General features: G+C 35.6%; 1 protein-coding gene across 1 annotated transcript in view; it reads left to right on the top strand.

Annotated features, from left to right (window-relative positions):
* The window catches only part of NBEA (neurobeachin), a 776021-nt gene that overhangs the window by 117309 nt on the left and 633712 nt on the right, over nt 1-25000 (top strand). Inside the window, 4 exon segments of the mRNA XM_078147053.1 lie at nt 4535-4656; nt 9882-10008; nt 18034-18153; nt 18479-18625. Of these exon segments, the coding sequence (XP_078003179.1) occupies nt 4535-4656; nt 9882-10008; nt 18034-18153; nt 18479-18625 (516 nt within the window).

Raw genomic sequence — 25000 nt, 5'->3', positions numbered from 1 at the left:
AAGTTACAAGACAACAAGCACTTATTAAGTGCTTACTCTATGCTAGGCATTGTGCTAAGTGCTTGGGATGTAAATATAAGCAAAAATAAAGATAGTCCTTTCCCTCAAAGAACTTACATTCTAATAGGGGAAGATTACATGCAAAAAGGAAGATGAAAAATAGGGGTATGGTGTTGAAATCTAGAAAATTGGAAGCAGAATCAGAAGGGGAATGAAGAATGGTTGGCCTGGCTCCTTCCCCAAAATAAAGGCCCTAGGGAGCCTCACCAAAGGGAGGATGGGACTGGTGTGACAGGAAAATGAAGGCAGATGCTTGTTTCAGGGTGAGGAGGCCTCAGGAGCTGAACAAGGTTCCATGGTGTCAGGTCACTTCAACAAGCATTTATTAAGCTATATACCAAGGCCCTTGTCTAAGAGCTACAGATTGAAAGGCAAAAACCAGTTCTTTCTCTCAGAATGCTCACAGTTCAGTGGAGAAGACAACATAGAAACAAGTATGTACAAATTAGATATATATGTATATACAGGATAAATTGGAGGTTATCTCAAAGGGAACGCACTAATGTTGAGGAATGGGAAAAACTTCTTGACGAAGGTAGGAATTTAGCTTAGACTTGAAGGAAATCAGGGAAGCTAATAGGTAGAGATAAGGAGTGTAGAAAGTTTCAGGCATGGGAGACAACCAGTGAAAATGACTGGAGTTGGAGATGGGAATGTCTTATTCAGGGAAAAGCAAGGATGCCAGTGCCACTGGATCTCAAAGTATGTAGAGGAGAATATGGTGTAAGAAGACAAGACAAGTAGGAAGTTGCCAGGTTATGAAAAACTTCGCCAGAGGAATTTATAATTGATCCTGGGGCTATATGAAGCTGATTGATTGTGTATGTATGTGTTGGGAGTAATATTGGTTGTGCTGACGTGGTTAGATCTGTGCTTTAGAAACATCAATTTGACATAGGAGTAGAGGAAGGATTGGGAGAGATTTGAGACTGAGACCAACCACAGGTTAATTGCAGTAGTCCAGACATTAATGATAAAAGATCTAGACTAGGGTAGTGGCAATCTCAGAAGAGTGAAGGGGGAGTATATAAGAAATATCAAGAAAGTAGGATCAATAAGGCTTGGAAACAGATTCACCATGAGGAGTGAGAGATGCAATAATGAGGATAACGTCGAACTTGTGACCCTGTGTGTCTGGGAGGGTGATGGTACCTTTAACATTAATAGAGAAGTTCAGAAGATGGAAGGGTTTGCTACATTAGCTGCAGTTATTTTCGTTGTGACTCTTTTGCAAAAGCTTATCATAAATGCTGTGGTAACAGTGCACACAGAACCTCATCTTGAATAGCTAGAGATGTAGGTTCAGATCCTGAGTCTGCCAGCTCTTGGCCTCAGTTCTTTCATATGTGAAGTGAAATAATTGACCTAGATAATCTCTAATATCACTTCTTAAGTCTGTGATCCTATGAACAAGTACCTCACAGAATGATACTATTTCTTGCCTTTGTCCCCATGATAACTCTTCTAACTTTTTTATTGCCCTCTTTGAGGAGAACCTATGAGTTATTCCTCCCTTTAGCTACAGTTTATTTTTGTCTTCTAGTTTTATTTTTGCTAAGAATGTCTAGATTGAGTATACACTAACTTTGATAGTAATTCAATTGGCTATTGAACAAGAACCTCACATTTAAAGTACATATAGCTAAGTTAATGTTTATAGATGATTAAAGAACTATGTGATTGTTAGCACTCTGTACCCCCACTTCTGTTACTTTGCCATCATCATTTAAAAAAATAGAGGAGGACACAAAGGCCATTTTGCATTTTTCTTTTTATCATGGGTTGCCAGACCCAGAAAGCTTGTCACTAATTGGCCAAGTAGGTGATGAGCCTCTCAGTGTTTTTGTAGGTTGTCCTACTATATTCAAAGTCTTTCCAATATGTCATGGTGTGCCAGAGCTTGCACTTTGCTCCCATAGTTTTCTAGAATTCAAGATTACCTCCAAGATGAACAGCAGAAGCAGGACTTTATGTAAGCTCAGTTAGATAATGTAAATTACCAAGATCCCATCAAGCTGTGGTGTTGTTCATAGACAAAAGGGAGGTTGGGCAGAGATTCAGATTTAAATGAATGGTATTATGAATTCACTTGGATAAACCAAGTCTCTCCTTCTTGTAGACAGTGAGATAGAGTTGTCTAGCAGGCATTTGTAGATGGAGTACCTTAGAGGAGCATTAGAATTTACAGAGACTTAAGAGTTATCTGTGTAGAAATGATAATTCAACCTATAGGAGCAGATGGGATTGCCAGAATTGCCAGAGGGACAAAGAAGATGGCCTGGAATATTTCTTTGGAATATTCCTACCCTTAGTGGGTAGGAAGAAAATAATCAATTATCAAAGGAGAAGGAGTCATCAGACTGGTAGAAAGAGAATTATTCTCTTTTGTATATATGTTCAAAATGTAAAGTACTTTATCCTGGTTTAGAAAAGAATATAATCTTGTCAATTCATTTAAATACCATAAGTACTTTTGAGAAACTATGAAATTCTAATAATATGCAAAATGTAAGCATGATCCCTAGTTTCAAAATGTTGTTGAGAAAACAAGAAATAGATATTGTGAAACAATTTAAAACTGTATAAGAAAGTATTCATTAAAGTGATAAACTTCATTTAACAATGTTCTAAGCTTCATTGGACCGAATAATAAAATACTGTTTTTGTAGTGACTAACACAAAATTCGTTGGGTAAAACTTCTTGTTAAATTCTAGTGTTCTTACTTTGCAGAAGTTGTAATAGTCATTATAGACATTTTACTGTTTTTAGTTTTCATGGTCAACCTAGATGAATCTGCTGGGGCTCATAATTTCAAAAAAATTTGAAGTTCATATTTAATCAAATGGTTTCTTACATGTGAAATGAGCATTCATCGAATATGTAAAGATCTCCTGTATATGATGCAAAAGTTGTAAATATAGGAAAATAAATTAACATACTATTTCATTCATAATTTTGAATTTAAGGAATTTCTTCAGGAAAACATGTAATTAGCATAATTTTAGCTACTATATATCCAGTTTCTGTGTCAAGATTGTTATCTGTTCTTTAAACCAGTAGTGTCAAACTCAAATAGAAATAGATCTCTGCAGACTACATACTGACTTAGAAAACCATGAGTTAGCATTACCTCAGTTTTATTGTATTTTTATGTATTTTTTTAGACATTTCCTAATTACAGTATAAGCTGATTTTGGCCTTTCTCAGGAGTTTTGCTGTCATTTGGGAGAGTTTGACATCTTTAAGCAGCTGTAGATATTTGTTAAATACTGTTTTGATCAGATATCTTTAGTATATTGATTTGTGATCAGTAAATGTTTTTCTTTCTCATTTTTACATTCTTAGAAGATTATATGGAATGTTGTTATTCACTTTACAGTGAATTTTAGCAGGCATTGCTTGTTGATATGAATTTTTTATAATTAGCATGTAGACTAATAATTGAAGCAAGGCATTCCTCAATATGTGACTTTCATAATAGTTTAACAAAAATTTAATTGCTTAAGAATTAACGCTCTTATTCTAATTATCTTTTTCTGGTTTATGCAAACCAGATTTGGAGAATTAAATTGCCACCTTTATTTAGATCAATATGGAATATGATATTTAACTCTCTCATCTCTTGTAACCTGCTCTACATCCTCTTACTTACCACCTACCTGCCCCTGCCAGAGACCAGTCCTTGGTAGAACTTCAGCCTTGGGCCTTCACTTTCAAGGAACACTATTTCTGGAAAGTCTTCCTTATAATTCGCTTCACTTCCTCTTCTCTGGCCCCACCTTATAACTTCCTCACTACTCAAATCCTTAATCCCTACTTTATTCACTCTTCTCTCCTCTCCCTCTACTTCTGAAACCATTAACCATTGAACCATGATTAAATCATGTGTGTGTGTGTGTGTATGTGGGGGGGGGGTTTCACCAAGGAGAACTTAAGCTGTCTTTTACCTTCTAAGAAATGATTACTTATCGATCCTTGGTAGTAGGTGGTATAAAGCGATGAACTTCTACTTTTTACATTTTTAGAGAAGACTTTTGACTGTATTCTTTTATTCCTCTTCTGGCTCTTTAAAAAAAATGGCTATTGCTACAATCTGCCAAAGAAATGTAATACTTTTTTATTTCTAAGCCATAAGCATCATCTCTTAAAAAATTTCACCTCATAATTATATTCCCTACTGTTTCTTCATGGCAGAGGTAGTGAATTAACATTTGATGATATTTTTCACATTTTATTTGTATAGTATGTAGTCTATATGTACTTACATATGCCATTGTATTTATGTACTATTTACATGGAATTCCATATCTATACAGTAGAGATAAATATTCTTGTGTATTTTTTATAAATATATTAAATATATTAAAACTCATGTAGAAATGTTTGATCATATTATGACATATTTCCTTTCATTGTTAATTGATACTTTTATATTTTTCTTTTTTCTTTTTCTTTCCTTTTTTTGGGGGGTAGGCAATTGCATTGCCTCCTATAGCAAAGTGGCCTTATCAAAATGGGTTTACACTCAATACTTGGTTTCGTATGGATCCCTTAAATAACATCAATGTTGATAAGGATAAACCTTATCTCTATTGGTAAGTAACTTGTTTAAATCTGAACATATATTTAAATCTGTTTTACTTATACCATTTATAAGAGCATATTTTTTGTTAAAATGATAATTCACATTTGTATATAGCTTTGTTTGCAACAATTGTTTACAACAGTCCTTTAAGATAGGTTGTGTGAGTATTATTAGTCCCATTTTACAGATGAAGTAATAGGCTCAAGGAGGTTAAGTGACTTGGCCAGGATTAGACACTAAATAGCTAAATTTGAACCTAGCTTTCCTTACTAAAATCACATGCTATTTCCATTATGCTATGCTGCTTCAAATACATAAATAGATAGTAGATATGAAGAGAAAAACTAAATCTGTGTATTTTTTTTCACACAAATTTGAAAATATATGTATAGTAACTTTCTAGCTTTATTTTTCCATAGTCAGGCCAACTACATATCCACCCAGGGTTCTAGGGGTGTAACTGAGGGGTTAGAAGTGTCTTTCTCTAATGCTACTGACTTAAACTCCTATTCTGGTCTGCTTTCCCTACTCTTAACAGCCAGTAATTAACTCCCCCCTTCTATATAACAATTAACATCTATTAGCTTTTGCATATCAGTATTTACTTTGAAGATATAGCTAGGAACAGAAGTATAAACATTTCCTCCAACACCTGGCCAGGTATATGCTTCCTTATACTGTCTATTACCATAGGGAGTGTTGGCTCATACTTATTACTATTTCAACATAGCATTAATCTCACCAAGTTCATGTTCAAGTGAACCACAGCCACTAGATGATTCCCCATCCTAGATTCTACTTCTGAATCCATGGAGCTTCAGTTTTAGACCAGCTAACTGCAAAACCTAGTTTGGATTCTTCTCATGGACTGCCTCGGGGTTCACTCTCTTGACCTCTTGAAACTTACAAGATTGTAGCCATCTTCAGCCTTTTTTTCACCAAAGCAGAAAGAATAGACACAGCAGCAACAGAGGTAACAGCAGAGCTGTGCTTTCACAGGCTGTGCTGTGCTGGCTCAAGTAAAGGGGTGAAGGCTTGATTGTCTCAATCCCATCCACTTCCTGTCTTCTCACTTGCATGCAGCAGACAATAAAAAAACCAGACCAAGGGAGAGGCCTCGGCTGGCTAGTACCTAGTGAATGAATCTATAATCTGGTTCCATTGATAATCAAAAAGATATCTCTTCATCACCTGGTCAACAGACAGAAACCAGTGACAGTTTTGAATGAATGTGTGTGCGCACATGCACACTCACACATACACACATATGTGCATAGTCATTCTAGAACTTTCACATTGATTTTTTTTTGAAACTTCTTTTGTAGTTTCCTTCAGAGCCAGTTCATAAAACATCAAATAATAAGTATGATAACTTATAGTTTTACCTCTTTCATGATTTAAAACAATATAATTCTAGCTTAATCACTAACTTTATAAATAGCATTGATTTTTAATGTTATTTAATTGTTTCTCTGCCTGGCTGCTCTACCAATGGAAGTTGAGGTTGGCACTTTCTTTGCAATTTATAATCTTAGAGAGTTGACTTTAGTCCTGAGAGATTCAATGACTTGCTAAGGATTACACAGCAAATGTGTCAGAGGACTTGAACTGTCAAGGGACTTGAAACAGGACTTTATGCTTCTGGGGCTATCTGCCCACAATTGCCATTCTGCCTCTCCAAGAGAACTAGCTAGCTTTTAAAAAAATCGTAACTAGATGCTATTACTGGGATTATTACAGCGAATAGGAAACAAGCATTTATTAAGTGTTTAATTACTATGTGACTGTGGCTTGGATCATGGTTCTTATTGCAAAATTCATACTTAATTTGAAGAAAGTAGGGAAAACCTTCAGACCAGATAGATATGACCTAACTAATATCCTTTTTGAAGTGGTGAATAGAGCTAAGGGATTAGATCATGTAGATAAGAGTGCCTGAAGAACTATAGACAGAGCTTTGAAATATTTTACAGGAGGCAGCTACAAAAACCATCCCAAAGAAAAAGATCAGGAAAGCAAAATGGCTGTATGATGGGCTTTACAAATAGCTGAAGAAAGAAGGAAAGTGAAAGCGAAAGGAGAAACAGAAAATGTATTTAACCAAATGCAGAATTCCAGAGAATAGCAAGGAGAGATAAGAAAGTTCTCTTAATGAGCAATGCAGAGAAATAGAAGAAAACAATGGAATGGGAAAGACAAGAGATCTCTTGAAGAAAATCATAGATATCAAGGGAATGTTTCATGAAAAAATGGACGTGATGGAAGACAAAAATGGTAGGGATTTAGCAGAAGCAGAAGAGATTAAGAAGAGGCAGAGGAACTAGGAACCAAATTGCCAACATTCACTATATTATTGAGAAAGCAAAGTTCCAGAAAAACATTTACTTCTGCTTCATTGACTACACTAAAGCCTTTGTGTGGATCACAACAAAATGTGGCAAGTCCTCAAAGAGATAGGAGCAACAGATCATCTTGTCTCCTGAGGAACCTGTATATTAGACAAGAAGCAACAGTTAGAATTGAACATAGAACAGCTGATTGGTTTAAGATTGGAAAAGTAGTATTGTCACCTTATTTAACTTAAATACAGATTATATCACATAAAATTCCAGGCTGGATGAATCAAAAGCCATAATTAAGGTTGCTGGGGAAAATATCACAATCTCAGATATGCAACAATGCCACTCTGATGGCAGAAAGTAAAGAATTAAGAAGGTTCTTGAGGAAAATGAAAGATGAGAGGTAAAAGCTGTCTTGAAGCTTAACATTAAAAAAAAAGATTTTGGCAACTGGTCTCATCACTTCCTGGCAAATAGAAGAAGAAATAGAAGCAGTGTTGGATTTTATATTCTTCTGCTCAAAGATCACTGTGAAAGATGACATGAAATTAAAAGATGCTTGCTTACTGCTTAGAAGGAAGACTGTAGCAAATCTGGACAGCATACTAAAAAGCAGAGATATCACCTTGCTGACAAAAGTCCATATAGTTAAAGCTTTGGTTTTCCCAGTAGCAATGCATAACTGTAATAGTTGGATTATAAGGAAAGCTGAGTGCTGCAGAGTCTACACTTTCCAATTGTGGTACTGGAGAAGACTTTTGAGAGTCCCTTGGACATCAAGGAGATCAAATCAGTCAGTACTTAGAGAAATAACTTCAGGCTATTCACTGGAAAGTCAAATACTGAAGCTGAAATTTAAATCCTTTGGTCACATAATGAGAAGACAGTACATATTGGAAAAGCCCCTGATACTGGGGAGGATTGAAGGCAAAAAAGAAGGGGATGGAAGAAGATGAGATGGATAGATAGTAAAATGGAAACAAGGAACATGAGCTTGGACAGACTTCAGGAAATAGTGGCAGATAGAAGCACCTGGCATGTTATGACTTATGGGGTCGCAAAAAAATTAAACATGGCTGAAGAACAACAATGTGACAGGAACTCTGTTATGTACTGGGGATACAAATACAAGCAAAAAGAAACAGTCTCTACCCTCAACATACTTATGATCTAGTGGGGGAAGGCAGGTTACAAAAGGGACCTGACAAGTAGGGAACTGTAAGAGAAGGTGCCTATCAGGATATCCTGTCAGAGTCCAGAGAGTCAGAATCAGAGCTGGAAGGATATGAAGGATGGCCAAACTTAGGCTCTACTCCAAAATGGAGGCTCCAATAGGAACTCAAAAATGGGAGAAAAGGGAGAATGTCAGGATGAGAAGGCCCCAGGCTCTGAGAGAAGAATACAAATGCTAAGGTATGTTCTGAATCCAGAGATTCAGAAGCAGAGCCAGAAGAAGACTCATGGAAGGCTGGCCTGTAACCCTTTCTAAAATGGAGGCCTGGAAATTACTCATAATTGGGAGAGGGGCCTAGCATAGCAAAGAGATATTCCAGAGTGAAAAAGCCCCTGGTGCCAAGGAAGGTTTCAGAGCTGGAAGAAAAATAATTATAATAGTGCCATCCTAATTTGTGTTGTACTTAAAAAAAAAGGAAGGGGAAACAATTAATATTTTATTTTTTTATTTTTTTGCTTTGGCAGTCAGGGTTAAGTGACTTGCCCAGGGTCACACGGCTAGTAAGTGTCAAGTGTCTGAGGCTGGATTTGAACTCAGGTCCTCCTGACTCCGAGGCCAGAGCTCTTTCCACTGTGCCACCTAGCTGCCTCTAGAATTAACATTTTTATAGTGTCAACTATGTGCCAGGCACTATGCTAACTGCTTTTTACAGATATTGTCTCATTTGATCCTCACAACAACTCTGTGAGCTAGGTGCTCTTATTCTCCCTCATTTTACAATTGAGGAAACTGAGGCAAACAGAGGTTAAGTGACTTGGCTGTACCTAGTCAGTATTCAAGGTAAAATTTGAACTCAGGTCTTCAGATAGAGAAAGCTCTTTTACATATATTATCTTATTTGCCATCTCTTGTCAGCAGCTTTTCCTGATCTCCCAAGTTATTAGTGTTTTCTCCCTCCTTAAATTATCTTGTGTTTGTATCTGTATAAATTCTTTAATTCTAGTCAGGTAGAATGTGAGCTGTAGGGATGTTTTCATTTGAAATTTGTATCACCAACACTTTGCCTTGCACTGTGCCTTGTGTATAAGCAAATTTTCAAAGGAGCTATGATTTCCTTCATGTAGGGAACTTCCAGAGTGGGAACTCCTCCAATGAACAGTTGCCGACACATTTATGATTTAATAGGCAAATCTTAGGGGAAGTTTCTGGCCGACTAGCTCTGTGATTACTGGGAAAATCATTTAATCTTTGTGTCCCTCAGTTTTTTCATCTATAAAATGAGGGTAATGTATGTAATACTTACAGGATTATTGTGAGGATCAGTTGAGATGATGTATGTAAAGCTGCTCACAAAACTTAAAATGTCATATAAATGTGATTTACAGTTATTACTCTTTCACAATCTTAAGGTGGGATAATGGGCTTTGATGGTCCTCACAGAGGCCAGGACCCCTGTAAGTATTTGTCAGCCAATAATTTGTGTTAATCTGTGTACTTGAATATAACATTAAAATAAAGATAGTAAAATATTTTAATTCTTGCTTTTCAGTAGTTCAGACCCCCCAAAGCACCCAAATTATTTCAGCAAGTTAGGTTTTATTGTTTTGTCTGCAAGTATATACCTATTCTCCTCTGTATGGCAAGTCTTATGTACCTATATACTTTTAGTAGGAGTTTGATACTATTTAGTTTAATTCCTTATTCCTATTTTTTTTTAAACAGTTTTCGTACTAGCAAAGGTGTTGGTTATTCTGCTCATTTTGTTGGCAACTGTTTAATAGTTACTTCACTGAAGTCAAAGGGCAAAGGTTTTCAACACTGTGTGAAATATGATTTTCAACCACGAAAGGTAAGTAAAAATGAAAATGTTTTTGGATTGTTTCTTTTAGGTGAAGTATTTTTATTCCTAAGCTTTACAGTATGAATTAGAAAGTCTTTTATTTTGCATATATTTTCCCTTGGTCTGGAAGTTCAGAGGAGCTAAAATCTTATAAAGAAACAGTTCAATAAACCCATGGCCCCAGATATTTTTATAAATTCGTAATGTATGGGCAATAGGCAAAATAGAGGACAAATCTTAGCAGGAAGACAAATTTGATGTTGTTGATGTCATTGATGCTTGTGGAGATAAGGCCTTTAACTGGAAAAAGTTAGTTCATACTGTAAATAATTTGAGTTGGAAGGGACTACCTACGCTAACTCGTTCACAAATAAGAAACTTCTCTATTTAATAGCTGACAAAGGAGATATTATTTGTAAAGCACTTTGCAAGCTTAGAAATGCTATATAAATGCTTGTTATCATGATGATGGATGATGATGATAGTCCCATCTAGCCTTTTCTTGAAGACTTCCAAGGAAGGGAAACTCACTGCCTCCCAAGATAGCCTCTTCCCCTTATATATAAATCTCTTCATTAAGAAGTTCTTCCTTACCTCAGCATTTATTAATTTTCCTCTTTGGAGCTTTGGCTCACTGGTCCCCATTCTACCCCCTGGACCAGCTAGAACAAAGTCTGTTCCTTCTTCCATGTGACAGCTCTTCAATTGAAGATTGCTATCACGTCCTCCCTAAAATTTTCCCTTGGTTAAACCTTCCCCAGTTCTCTCTTACCTTGTATGTGAAAAGCTATATTGTGGGTTATGCATATTCTTCAAACTTTATATGGGCCATGCCCAGGTTTACACAGAAATTTGTAATCACCAAGGCTAAATTAAATGTCAGCATATTGTGAAGGATAATTATTACATGTCGTCATCATCTTTGACTTTTGTTAAACAAAATGAACAGTGTAAACTGAAGCAATGAACACTAGTGGAACAATGATATCCAACGCTCATTTTGTAATCCCTCTGTGTTTTTCCATTTATCTGAAAAGGTTATTTGACATTTTCAAAATAAAATTAACTTTTATTCGTTGTCACTTAAATTAATGTGCTATACCATTTTTAATGAGGGAGGAATAAATACTAATGATAAAATTCCATTATTTGTAAGAAATTTAGAATTTGAGCACTTTGCTCTGATGACTTCGAAAGGCAGAGAAATATAGCAGAACTAGTTTTTATTTGATAAGTGAATTTGTATATCTTGCTTCTCTTAAATAATTTATTAGTTCTAATGATTTTAATGGTTTGAATGGTTCACTGGACTTCCATATTTTTACAAATGGACAGTTTTATTCCCCGTGGGATCTGACCAATATATTACCATAGAAATTTTACTGAATTTCTATACCCAGAGAGAACTCATTCCATTTTTTGACATTTATACAAAATGGAGACAATATTAAAAGGAAGACTATTAGGAAAGCTTCTTTCAGAAAGTGAGATTGTAGCTGAGGTTTGATGGAAGCTGTGAGGGAAAGATGAGGAGGGAGAGCATTCCAGGTGTGGTGGATATGAAAATGCCTTGATATAGGCAATATAGGGTGCCTTGTGTAAGCAGACCAGTATCAACTAGATTTCAGAGTATGTGGAGGGTAATCATATTTAAGAAAACTGAAAAAGTAGGAATGGCCCAGGTCATAAAAGGCTTTAAAAGTCAAATAGTGAATTTATCTTTGATCTTAGAGGTAATAGTGAGCCACTGGGTTGCATAAGGAGGGGACATGGTCAGATCACTTTGGTGTCTCTGAGTAGAGAATGTACTGGAGTAAGGAAAAACTTCAGGAAGGGAGTTTAAGTAGAAGACAATCATCTGATATGTGGTAATGAAGATTTACCACTAGAGTGGCTGCTATGTGCATGTAGAAGAGACAAATATTAGAGATATTATGAAGATTAAATTGAAAAAACTTAGCATCGAATTATGAATATGGAGTGAATGAGGAGTTGAGAATGACAAATAGGTTCTGAGCCCAGGTGATTAAAAGGATGTTGGTACCCTTGACATTAATAGGGAAGTTTTGAAGAGAAGAAGATTTAGAGGAAAAGATAAGTACTGTTTTGGACATAGTGACTTTGGGATGCCAATGGGACGTTCAATTTGAGATTGGCCAAAAAACTTTTGGTAATGTTAGACTGTAGGTCGAGAGAGGTTAAGTCTGGACAAATAGATCTCAGAATTGCCTGCTTAGAGTTAATTGAATCCATGGGATCTTATAAGAACATCAAAGTAAATAGTGTGAAAGAAGAGAAGATGCACGTTGGATCCTTAAGGAATTCCCATGTTTAATGTTTGTGACACTGATGAAGATCTAACCAAGAAGTCAGAAAAGTAGTCTGTCAGATAGAAGTAGAAGAACAGTATCATGAAAACAGAGAAGATAAATTATCAAGGAGAAGGGGGTGAGTGATGGTGTCAAAGGCTGCAGAGAGGTGAAGAAGAATGAGGTTTAAGAAATGGCCATGAGGCAGTTAAGACTTCAAGTGAGATTTCTAGTTCATTCCATTCAACAAGATTGAAGACTACATTTTTTTCCTGATCCTCATGAGCTGTCAGACCTCTCTATGATAGGAATTATACATGAGATAAAGCAATATCAGCTATTTCCAGATATCAAGAACCCAAACAAGTTAACAATTCAATGAAAAAAATAGCAGAGAAGGCTAATGCCGAACCCTTACTATGTTTTCTCAGTACTCCTTCCCTCACCACCCACCACACTTTAGTAGCAGGACTGCAGAACCAGATCTCCAACAGAACTCAACTCTACCATCTCTCCTTTCATTGGAGAAAACCAAAAATCAGAAGGTTAATTAGGCCGAGATAGCATGGCAGCTATCTGTTCTCCAACACAGCTCAGCTAGAGAACTAAACAGAGGAAACTGGGGGAGGCCACATGTGGGAGGCAGTAGATTACTCCACTCGGCTTGAGGAAAAGACTCCAGCATCTAGCTGGGCCAGTTCTGTCCTCACATGTGAATTACCTGTGATTTACCTGGATTGGGAGGAGGCTGAGAAGGCTTTTAGGAGACTAAATGATAGGGAAATGAAAAACAATAACAGTTTGAAATTGCCAAAGATCTAGAGGAGGAAACTAAATTAAAGACCTTGAGCCTAAGCAAATATATCAGCAGGAAAGATATTAATAACAGAAGAGAGTATAGCTTCAGATCAGGTAGAAGAGTCCAGACATCTGTGAATAAATATGGACAGACAAAGCAAAATGAATTAACACCTTATCAGCAGAAGTCCTTGTTGATTCTCAAGACAGCATGGAACTATAGCAAGATATGTTCCTAAATGACTTAAAAGAAAAATACAGAGAGGATTCTGGGAAGGTGGCAGAGTAGGTCAGAAAACTTTCTGCTATCCAAATTTCCTCCACCAAAAAAACCCAAAAAACAGACAAACTAACCAGAACGTTGCCTCAGGGCAGTAGAAATAAACATGGGGTAAAGCAGTTGTCCTCCTAAGACAATTTCAGAAGACCCCAGGAAAGACCTGACCTCCGGGATCAAGGTTTGGCCTAAGTGAAGTGCAAACACCTCCAGCCCAACTCTTCGGAGTCAACAAACACCATCCCTTTGGGGTAGCTGGTTTGAAAAGGCAGCATCTGCCTTAGAAACTTTCATCTCCCAGACAGTGTCCAGGTTTGACTGCTGAGTAGGAGACTATTGAAGGACCTTACATTGTCAAGGGATGCCAAACACAGCTGTGGTGACCAGACACATGCCAGGCTGTGGCTGCCACTTGGAGGAAGAAGGAGCTAGCACATACCTGGTGAGTGCAGTGGCAAGGGGGCAGGAACGCTGATGGTTGTGGTCACTTGCAGGAGAGCAGAGTCCCTGGTTTCAGTTCCAGGGCACAGAGGACAGCTGTAGTTTGCAACCACCTGAGGGACTGGATGGAGCAAGATCATTTACAGTACACTGTGGATAGGGCCCTAGCTGTGGCTTAGGAGTGGAGAGGAGAGTCCAAGGTTGGGCCCTGGGACAGACCTCAGAAAATAACAGTAAGAAGGACCTGATCCTTCCGCATCATTCCCTGTACCTCAGGACTAGAACTTCATTACACTAGTAGCTACTAAAAAATAAAACAAAACAAAACAAAAAAAAATGAGTAAGCAAAGGAGAAAGAAACCAACCATAGATAGTTACTATGGGGATAGGGAAGATCTGGGTTCATATGCAAAGGAAGATAATGAGCTAAAAGAGAAATGTCAGATGGTCCCAAGCGCAACAAAAGTTCTTGGAAGAACTTGAAAAGGATTTTAAAAATCAAATAAGAGAGATTGAGGAAAAATTAGAAAAAAAAATAAGAGCAATCCAAGAAAATCAAGAAAAATATGAAAAGAAAGTCAACCAACTAGAAATGGAGAATCAAAAACTTAAGGAAGAAAATAATTCCTTGAAAACTAGAATTGGGCAAGAGGAAGCTAATGACATTCTAAGAGACCAAGAAATAAAATCAAAAGAATGAAAAAATAGAAGAGAAAGTGAAACATCTCATCAGATAAACAACCAGTCTGTAAAATAGGTAGAGGAGCACAAATATAAGAATAGTCAGAGTATCTGAAAATTATAATAAAAAGAATCTTGATACAATATTTTAAGAAATCATCAAGGAAAATTGCACTGGAGTTATTAAGGCAAAGCAGAAATAGAAAAAAATCTGCTCATCACCACATGAAAGAGATCCCAGGAGAAAAACTTAACAGGAATGTGATAGCCAAATTTCAAAGCTCCCAGGTTAGGGAGAAAATGTTGGAAGCAACAAGAAAAAAACAATTTGAATATCGTGGAACTACATTAAGGATTACACAGGACCTAGCAGTTACTATTTTGAAGGACCCAGCAAAGTTAAGTATAACCCTGAATGTAAAAAAAGGTAGACATTTAACCAACTGAAAGACTTTCAGGTTTTTGCAACAAAGACAGCAGAACTTAAGGGAAAATTTGACATATAACATCCAGGAGAAACATAAGGTAAACATTAAAGACCAATTATAAGGGACTCAATAAATTATTTATTTTGTATATTTGAAAATATTAGCAGTATCTTATGATTGTTATCATTATTTGGGTAGTTTGAAAAAATTGTGTGAGCTGACCTGAGCATGATGGGGCGATTCTAACAAAATAAAACTATATAGGGAAGCATAAAAAGGAATAGTTATCTCATACAAATGAAGCATAAAAGGAAAAATAGATACAGAAGAAGCAAGTAGGGGGGAAGGCGAGTAGTGCTGAAACCTTGCTCTCATCGGGAATAGGTTAAAGAGGAAACAACATATATATCTAGGAGGGTATAAAAGTCTTCCAAATTCAGAAGGAAATAAGAGGGCAAAGGGATAGGTTAGAGGAGAGGATAAGGAAACCAGATTATTGAGAGCTTAAAGCAGAGTGAGAGGAGAGGAAGTGGAGTCATTGATTGTAAATGGCTTTCTTAGGAATTCTGGTTGAGAATGAAGGAGAAATGTAGAATGATAGCTAGCAATGATAGTTGAATCAAATTGAGTTTTTTTTTTATGGATTTTATGGGGAGACACAGGCATGTTGGGAGGCATCAGGGATACAATCAGTATATAGAAAGAAGTTGAAAATCAGTGATAAAGTGAGGATGGTAGAGAAGGCAATTTGCTGAATGAGAATAGGATCAAGGGGGAACACAGAGTAATTAACCTTGTCAGAGAGAAGGGCCACCTCTTCATGTGAGACGAGATGAAGGAGGAAATAGTGGGGGAAGACATCTGAGTGATGTTTGCACCATCTAAAGCTTCAGAAATAAATACGGTACATGCTGCAGATTTTCAGACCTGCACCTCAGTTAGCTGCCTGTGGTGTCAGCTGGGATAGGGTGCAGTGGCAGTAAAGATGACTTCCCACCGTCCTTTTGCATGCAGCAAAAGTGTCGTAGTTGATATTTTAGTGATATTTTACCAATTTTCCTCCTTTTTGGGGGTTTCTTACAGTGCTTATGTAGAGAGAAAATATTCCCTGTTACCTCTTTTTTGGATCTATACAAAAAGATATTTTAGTAATTTTATGTGAGAGTAAAACAGAGAGAAAAGGAATGGGAACGAGAGTCTGATTTACTCCTTGGCTAACTCTGTTGAGCCTGTTCTCATAGAGACAGCGTCTACTTTTCTTGCCTACTTTTCATCATTCAACTGAAACTGCTCTCACCAAAGTTAACAATGCCCTTTTTAATCACCAAAGCTAATGGTCGTTTCTCAGTCCTCATCCTTCTGAACCTCTCTATATCCTTTGACACTTTCAGTCATCCTCTTCTCCTTGACACTCTATCCTCTTTAGATTTTCATTATACTCTCTCTTCTGGTTCTCCTCCTGCCTTTCTGAATTGCTTTCAGAGAGGACATAGAATTTGTCTCTTGCTCTTAGTCTCCCTTGCTGGATCTTTATCTAGCTAACTCTACATGTCTCCTAAGGTTTTTGTCCTGAGTCTCTTTTCTTGCTCTATAGATTTCCCTTGGTAATCTCATCAACTCCCATGTATTCAGTTATTTGATTTGATCCATTTGCCTAGCCTTAACCTCTTTCCTCACCTCGAGTTTCACTTCTCTAACTGCCTATTGAACGTCTCCAACTGGATATCTCATAGACATCTTAAAATCGATATGTCAAAAACTATACTCATTATCATTCCCCCAAACCTCCACTCCTCTGAACTTCTCTGTTACTTTCCAGGGCACCACACTTCTCCCAGTTACCAAGGCTCTCAACTTAACATTTCCTCCTTAACAACACAGTTGCTGTCATTCTGCCCCCACCCCCATCCAATTAGTTGTCAAGCCCTTTGTTTCTATCTTCATACATCTCTTGTATATGCTTTCTTCTGTCCACTGATACTGCCACCACCCTACTACACACCATAATCACCTCACACCTGGACTATTACAATAAATACTGGTTGATCTCCCTGCCTGAAGTCTCTTTGTACTCCAGTCCATTTTTCCCTTAGCTGTCTGAAAAGGCTGATCTGACCATGTCCTTATACAGCCCTCCATAGTCCACTAGATATGAGATCCAGTGATGCTGGCTTCCTTGCGGTTCATTGCATTAGATTCTTCATCTTCTTACTTCAGGCATTTTTATTGGCTATCCTCCATGCACGTAACTCCTCATCTCTGCCTCTTGCTTTCCCTCATTTCCTTCAAATCTCGTTTAAAGTCCCATTCCAAGATGGGCAAGTTGAATTTCCCATTCCTCCTTAACTTTAATGCCTTTTCTCTGAAACTGTCCCCAATTTATTTTGTATGTATCTTGTTTGTACATAGTTTTTTACTTGTCTCGCTCATTAAATTTGAGAGCCAGAAGCTATTAAAAAAAAGTCTAGGCCTGAATTAAGGTGTTAGCATTAAGGTGTTGAATTAAGGTGCTGGAATGGAATGGACAGACAGATGGAAAGATCTATTCTGAAGATACACTTGCTAAAACTTTTAAATTTGATATTCAGAGCACTTGGGAGATAAAGAAGAGCTAAGTATAACTCTGAGGTTTTCAGTATTAACAGCAATAGTGAGATTAGAAAAAAAAAGATTTCAGAGAGAAGAGGTGGAATTTGGTTTTATATTATAAAGTCTTAGATTTTTTTTTTAGCCTTAATATAAAACATTCCCTTGGAAACATATATTTTTAAAAGTATAATAAATGCTAGCCATAAATTAGGGACTAATTTCATCTCTTCCTATAGAGGAATATCTATACCTAAATATGATAACAACGATTCAAAAATAATTCACGAATATTTAGCAGTCAGCAGGTTTGGTAACGCAAACTACTTCTCTGTTTTGACCAGTGTGAAATGCATAGTTGGTATCAGTTGCTTTAAACTTGAATTATAATTATTTTTCTATGATAAATGGAGTTTTGTCATCTTAGGTGATATGAACATTTTCTTCATATTTATTTGTTGTAATTATAAAAATTTGTTTATGCATTTCCTTTTTCTTTTTCAATTCCTTTAAGTGGTATATGATCAGCATTGTTCATATCTACAATCGTTGGAGAAATAGTGAAATACGATGTTATGTTAATGGTCAGCTGGTTTCATATGGTGATATGGCCTGGCATGTTAATACAAATGATGTAAGTTTGTTTTCTATATTTTTTTAAACTTTTGTCCTTTCACTTATTTTTACTATTTTAGTGTAATTAGAACTAAAATGGTGGTGATCATTGTCTGAGAAGTTATCAATGAATATTGAAAATAGAAGCACATTTCATTTTTTTAAGTAGGAAAAATGTAACCACTATTTAAAGAAAACTACTGCTAAAGGTTTATTTGATTTTAATTTTTTTATTATGACACTATATTATATTTTGTAGTAATGAAGGGACAAGTATTTTGTTTAGATGTCACTCAGAAATAGTGCATTTGACATTATATGTATACTTTTTTATTTTTAAACAGAGCTATGATAAGTGCTTTCTTGGATCTTCAGAAACCGCTGATGCAAATAGAGTATTCTGTGGTCAGCTTGGTGCAGTTTATGTGTTCAGTGAAGCGCTCAACCCAGCACAGATATTTGCAATACATCAGTTAGGACCTGGATATAAGGTGGTAATTAGTATCTTACTAAAATTTTATGAGCAATATGAAACTGCAGATATGAAATGTTATATAGATTAGTATCTAATGTAAATTCTCTTTTAAATTTAAATAGAAGCAACAATAATTTTTGGAATTAAAATGTGACATTCTAAGCTTTATACAATTTCCATTATTCTTTTTCTCGTTCAGCATTTTTTGCCCCCATGTTCTTGTGTGGTTACCCTTCATTGAATTTTATAATGTTGATAAAATATATTAATCTGCTATTCAAAAATAAAAAACCCAATGAAACTTATTGTTATGAGACTGGATAAATAATTGTTAAAACAATGCAATAAGGAGAGCTAAAATAAATTTTTAAAAATTCTTGTGTGCCTTGATTTAATATTGTTTAGATGTGGGGTAAAGAGGTAACAAAGGAAATGAGAACAGATGTGGAAATGAAGATAACATGGTCTTTTGCTGAAATAACTGAACTTCAATAGCCTCTGCTCCTCAGCCTCAGTAAAGACTATACAAAGAATTTAATACAACCAAAATATTTTGTATGAATTTGTTCACTTTCTATTTTGTCTATAATAGTCTTTCCCATACTTTTATACTTTTTGAGGGATATAATTATTTTATTGTGCTTCTAATATTCCATAGTCTGCAGATCACTAGGACTTAGTTGTGTCAGGAAAGTAATTGAATTCAAAGACTTTGGAGAGTCTCCAGTTTCTTTAGCATTAGGGAAATAGGATATTTTCATTTAATTCACATGGACCATAATGACATACAAAATGCAAACTTAATATAAGACTATATTATGCATTCTCACCAAAGTCCTTACAGTCCTATTGTGCTGCATTGATAAGACTTGATTGTGAATAAAAATTAATATTGAAGTAATAAGTTCTAAGTGACATGAAGCAGAGGTACCAAATTTTTAGAAACATTTCTTTCTTTACTTCCTGAAAGTAATATACTGTGCCAGGAGTCCTTTTGTACTAATGTTTTCTTTTTGATTTTCTCTACTATATTTTGGAACAACTTTTAAAATAGAAAAATTAAAATATAAAAAGTTGTAGTTTGTTTAGGGAATTTTACTATTTTGGTGAATGTGCCAATACCACATCAATACTGGAATTGTAATGATTTTTATCCTTTGTGTGAGGAGATTATCATATTGTATTATTAAGAGAGAGAAGTAATGAGATACAGTGTAAAATGCATTATCTCTGGAGTTAGAGGACATGAGTTCAAATCCTGCCCCTGATGCTGACTACCCACGTGACCTTGGGCAGGTAGCTTAATTTTCTCTTTTTCCTCACTGGAGGATTTAGACTAGATGACCTCTGGTTCTAAGTCTGTGATGCTGGGATTCTGTGATGATCTTTAAGGCCTAGGTTTTGAATTGATTTTTTTTAACCATAGAGATTAATTTTCAGCCGACTCTTTTTTTTTCTGTTTATGTATCTCTTGATTCCTCTTGATACTATTTATTCCTCTTGATACCATTTGTAAGAAATTTGGCTGGAATCATAGGTAGACTCTGTAGCCGGGGAACAACGGTGTCATTTGGTTTATAGAGGAGTTAAATATATTGACTTCAATTCAGTTTATACATCTAAGTGCCTACTATGTCCTCTTTACCATAGTGTTATTTCCAATTGACCTAAGGAGTCATGAGCAATCTTGGGATTAAAGAACCATCTAGACTTAATGAATGAAGATTTTTGCCTAAATTTTGGTTCACAGTAGTCCTTGAAATAAGAGATAATTATTTGTGCTAAGAGTCTGCCTACTTGACATTTAAAAGTAACAAACTTTTTTTTTGTTAAAATTATGTTACTGGTTGAAGTGTAGGGCATGGTATTTATCACTTAAAACTCTTAAGTTTAGGGAACTAAATTTACTCTCAAATTTGCTTTATACAAATAGTACTTGTGATACAGAATTTTGGGATTTTGTAGTGTAGTTTTAGTATAACTGTGCCCTTTCTTCCTCTGTCTGCAACCAACTGAACTGCCATGTTATGGTAATGATCTCTGCTTTGCCATGTTTTGAAAGTAGCAAATTTGTGAACATGGTCCAAAATGAAAGAATTATTAATAAAGAAATCATGAGTTGTCAATCAAATGATCAAATCTTTCAGTCTTTATTTAACACTTTTGTTTATATGGTAAGCTTGGTCCTTTGAACTGATAGACCAACAGGATTTTTTTCCTTGGAAGGCTGTTTTTTATTGTAACCTTATTATTTGGAAGCTGGACCACTGGTGTATATTTTAGTGACCATGTTTAACAGCGCTCTAGAGTAATTTCCTGATGATTATTGCCTATTTGCCAGTTGTCTGACAATTAAATGTTGCAACAGAAAATTGAAAAAATCTTTATGGTTTGACAAGGATTGGGCAATTTTGGTAGGAAGATTGGATCTTAGAACTAAAAGGGAATTTATCGTTTCCGAGTCCATCTAAAAAAAAAAAAAGAGAAAACCAGCACCCATAGAAATTAACTAGCTTACCCAAGATCACAGGGTTGATGTCAGATTTGGTGAAGGACCGTAATTCATCCTGATTTGTTAGTACAGTGAGTTTTCTGTCATACTGCAATGAATTCTTTGTTCTGTAACCTCATATCACGGAGGTGTTGTCACATATGATACAGAGGTTTCTTCAGGTGAACTTCTTGGAGAGAGACCAGGAAATTCAAATGAAATGCAAAATAAGAACAAATAAAAAGGATCACTGTGGTAAAAGTTGGTATCATTAAAATTGTTTAAATCTTAAATGAGATTGTTTTTTGCTACTTTATGAAGAATGTGAGTGAGTCAAATGATCATAATGTTAGATTTTCTTCAGTTGCTATGTTTTACTTTGAATAATTTTATTTTATGTAAAATAGTCATTTGAAAATATTTCTTGTGAAGCTTTTTTGCTTCTCTTTTCCTTTAATTTCATTGGTATCAGAAATTGCTAATGTGGAAACTGTTTACCAGTGTAGATCAGTATCTTGTCTGTTATTCATAGTCTTAGAGTGTTATCCAGGAATTTGGGAGGTAAGGAATTTGCTCCTGGTCCAACAGGTTTTACATGTCTGAGGTAGGACATGAACCTATAGGGGTCTTTGTGATTCCCAGATTACTATTCTCTTATCACTCCTTTTCTTTTATATAAGTGATTTTTGCAAATTTGCCTGCATTAAGTATAATTTTTATGTCTGATTCAGAATATTTACCAGGCAGCAAAGTTCATATTTTTAAAATCGGCAAGAAAACGAATCACTTAATAGGAATTCATAGCAAACTTAACTGGAATACCTATATCCATCAAATAAGGGAAAGTTCTGTTTAACTTAAGTTTTCTTCACGTATCCTGTTGTTTGGAACTAAATTTTTATTGACCATTATTTTCAGTATTGGAGATTTGGTAGGTAGTAGTTAAATTTGGAACTGGGATAGAGGGAATTTGAGGAGAGTAACTCTGCACCATTCTATACATGTTCTCTCTACTATCATTCATCTTGATAGTTACTATTGTTTCCTTTTGTGCCATTTTACTAGCCATGTACAGCATTTACGTAGGATCCCCCTTATTTGAGTTATCCCATGATATGCCATGACAGATGATAGTAACATCTTTGGCTTTTACTCACCCTTGTCTATTTGGTACAAATTCTCTGCCTTGTTATTTTTTCTTGCCTTGTGAAACAATTTCAGTCTTGTTCTGTTAGTACCATATAACATTTACATGAAATCTCTGTTTAGTCATTAAGAGATTCAGAGTTTTAAAATGACCTAATGTGTTTTCATCATTTGATTTCTCATCAAGTTTCTACTTCAACATGATTTCTTCAAGAATTAACTAAAGGCTTGTTCCTGTCCTGATTTGTATACCAAAGACATAGCTAGGATTCTCTCCCTCCTGCACCTTCATAGGCTATTCCTAATTTATCTGGATAGAAAAGGGGTAGAGAACTTGAGGCCACATGTGGCCCTCTAGGTTCTCAAGTGCAGCACTTTGACTGAATCTAAACTTCACAGAACAAATCCCCTTAATAAAAAGATTTGTTTTGTAAAACTTGGAGTCAGTCAAAAGGTCACACCCAAGATTCTAGGATAGAACCTGACTTCCCTAAATTTCTTTTGTTTTCTTCTAGTGGATAAATAATCCTGCATAATTCAAATTGGTGTACCTTAAGTAGTGGGTTTTTTTTTTTTTGGCGAGGCAGTGGGGTGAAGTGACTTGCCCAGAATCACACAGCTAGTAAGTGTCAAGTGTCTGAGGCCATTTGAACTCAGGTCTTACTGAATCCAGGGCCAGTGCTCTATCCACTGCGCCATCTAGCTGCCCCTAAGTAGTTTTAACTTTCAAATAATCAACTCAGTGATACTATAAATTTCTAAATATAACATTATTACTACATTTAAATGAAAATTTTCACTTTGGTGAGTAAGTTGAAGAATAATTGAGAAGGAAAGAACTAAAGCAAGTTATAATGTTCAAGGGTAGAGAGTTAAATTGGATTCAGAGCAGACTAAATAAATGGTGTTATAGCTTTACACAAGAATTGATCATTTGATTCTAATTTTTCCATTTCTACTGAGACCTGATCAAGAAAATAAATTTAAATTTGATTACCTGAAATATTTAATGCTTCTAAAAATTTGTTGTTTTATCATTATTTGTACAGGTTGCATTTCCTTTACTTTTTAATAGATGTGGGTGCTTTCTTTTAATGATACATATTCCAACACTTGGTGTTTGGTACTTAGTGTTTCAAAATTACTATGGCCAGTCTGGTGATGAGCTTCTCCAAACATAGCTAAGCTAGTCTTGGAAATGTACTAAAAGCCTTTCCCACTTGATTATACCTGATGAAGCTGGCATAACCCTAAAAAAACCCAGGGGCACCTCTGTACCCTGATGATATATTGCAGATGTATTTAGAGGAATTTAAATGTAGTAATATTGAATTGCAATTTTTATCTACCGCATGTTTTATCCTTCAGATTTAAAGAGTATAAATAAATGGCAGTACTACCTAAATTAGCTTATTTATTAGTGCCATACCAATCAATCTACCAAATGATTATTTTGAAGAATTAGAAAAAGCAATAATGAAATTGATCTGGAGGGACAAAAGAATCTTAAGGGAAATAATGAAAAAAAAATGAGAAACAAGGAAATCAGATCTCAAAATATCCTACAAAGCAATAATCATCAAAATGACATAGTGCTAGTTAGAAAAATAGAAAGGTCAATTAGTGGAAAAGGTTAGGAACACAGAATTCAGAAACTAAAGGAATCTAGTAGCTTAGAGTTTGATTAACCCAGAAGTCCCACCTATTGGGTTAAGTACTCACTATTCAACAAATACTGTAGAGAAATATGAAGAGCAGTCTGGCAGAAAGTAGGCTTAGACCAGCAATTCACATCAGTTAGGTTCCAAATGAATACATTACATAAATATTAGAAAGTGACATGCTAAACAAATTAGAGAAACAAGGAAGATGTTTCCTGTCAGATCTATGGATAGGGGAAGAGTTAATGATCAAAAAGGCATTAGAGTGAATCACAGAAGATAAAATCAGCAATATGCTGGCACCAGCTTGAATCATATCTCAACATTTCTTCATTTTGTTAAATTTTCAGTATGCATATTTACACCTGAGAAATAGGGTAAACACTACGAATAAGGGCTTGACTTAGTTTTGTTGATTGCCTTCACATAAAGTGATAGAGAAAATGCTAATAATACAGATTAAACTTAAAAGTTTGTTATATATGCACTTTTTTTTCCTGGAGAGCCATTTGTTAAACATTTACCTGTATATCTTTGGATCAGATAGACAATTTTCATTTTATAAAATTGAAATATTTTGGCACAGACAAAAATCAATATTGTTAAAATTAGAAAGGAAGTAGCTTACTGGGCAAAAAAGTCATTGCAGCAAATTTCTCTGATAAAGGCCTTATTTTTTAAGATACATAAGGAGTTAATTCAGATTTATAAAAATAAGAAAGCAATTTGTCTATTGACAGGTGATCAGAGGATTTGAACAGGAAGGTTTCAAAGAAAGAAATCCAAACTGTCACACAGTTCCAAATCACTATTAATCAGAGAGATGCCAATTAAATCAACTCTGATGTTGCCCCTTACACCAACTGCATTGGCAAGGATGACATAAAAGGAAAATGATAATTGTTGAAGGGAGTGCAAAAAAATAAGCACAGTGGTATGTGGTGGAGCTGTGAATTAGTTTAACCCTTTGGACAACAATTTGGAACAATGCTTTAACTAAACTGTGCATACCTTTTGACCCAATGGTCACTCACAGGCCTAGACTCCAAAGAGGTCAAAGAAAAAAAGTGTCTCTCTATCTCTCTCTCTCTTC

Source organism: Phascolarctos cinereus, unplaced genomic scaffold (assembly GCF_003287225.1).
Source record: "Phascolarctos cinereus isolate Bilbo 61053 unplaced genomic scaffold, phaCin_HiC Scaffold_726;HRSCAF=1367, whole genome shotgun sequence".
Classification (NCBI taxonomy): Eukaryota; Metazoa; Chordata; class Mammalia; order Diprotodontia; family Phascolarctidae; genus Phascolarctos; species Phascolarctos cinereus.
This window is presented reverse-complemented; position numbering and strand designations above follow the sequence as displayed.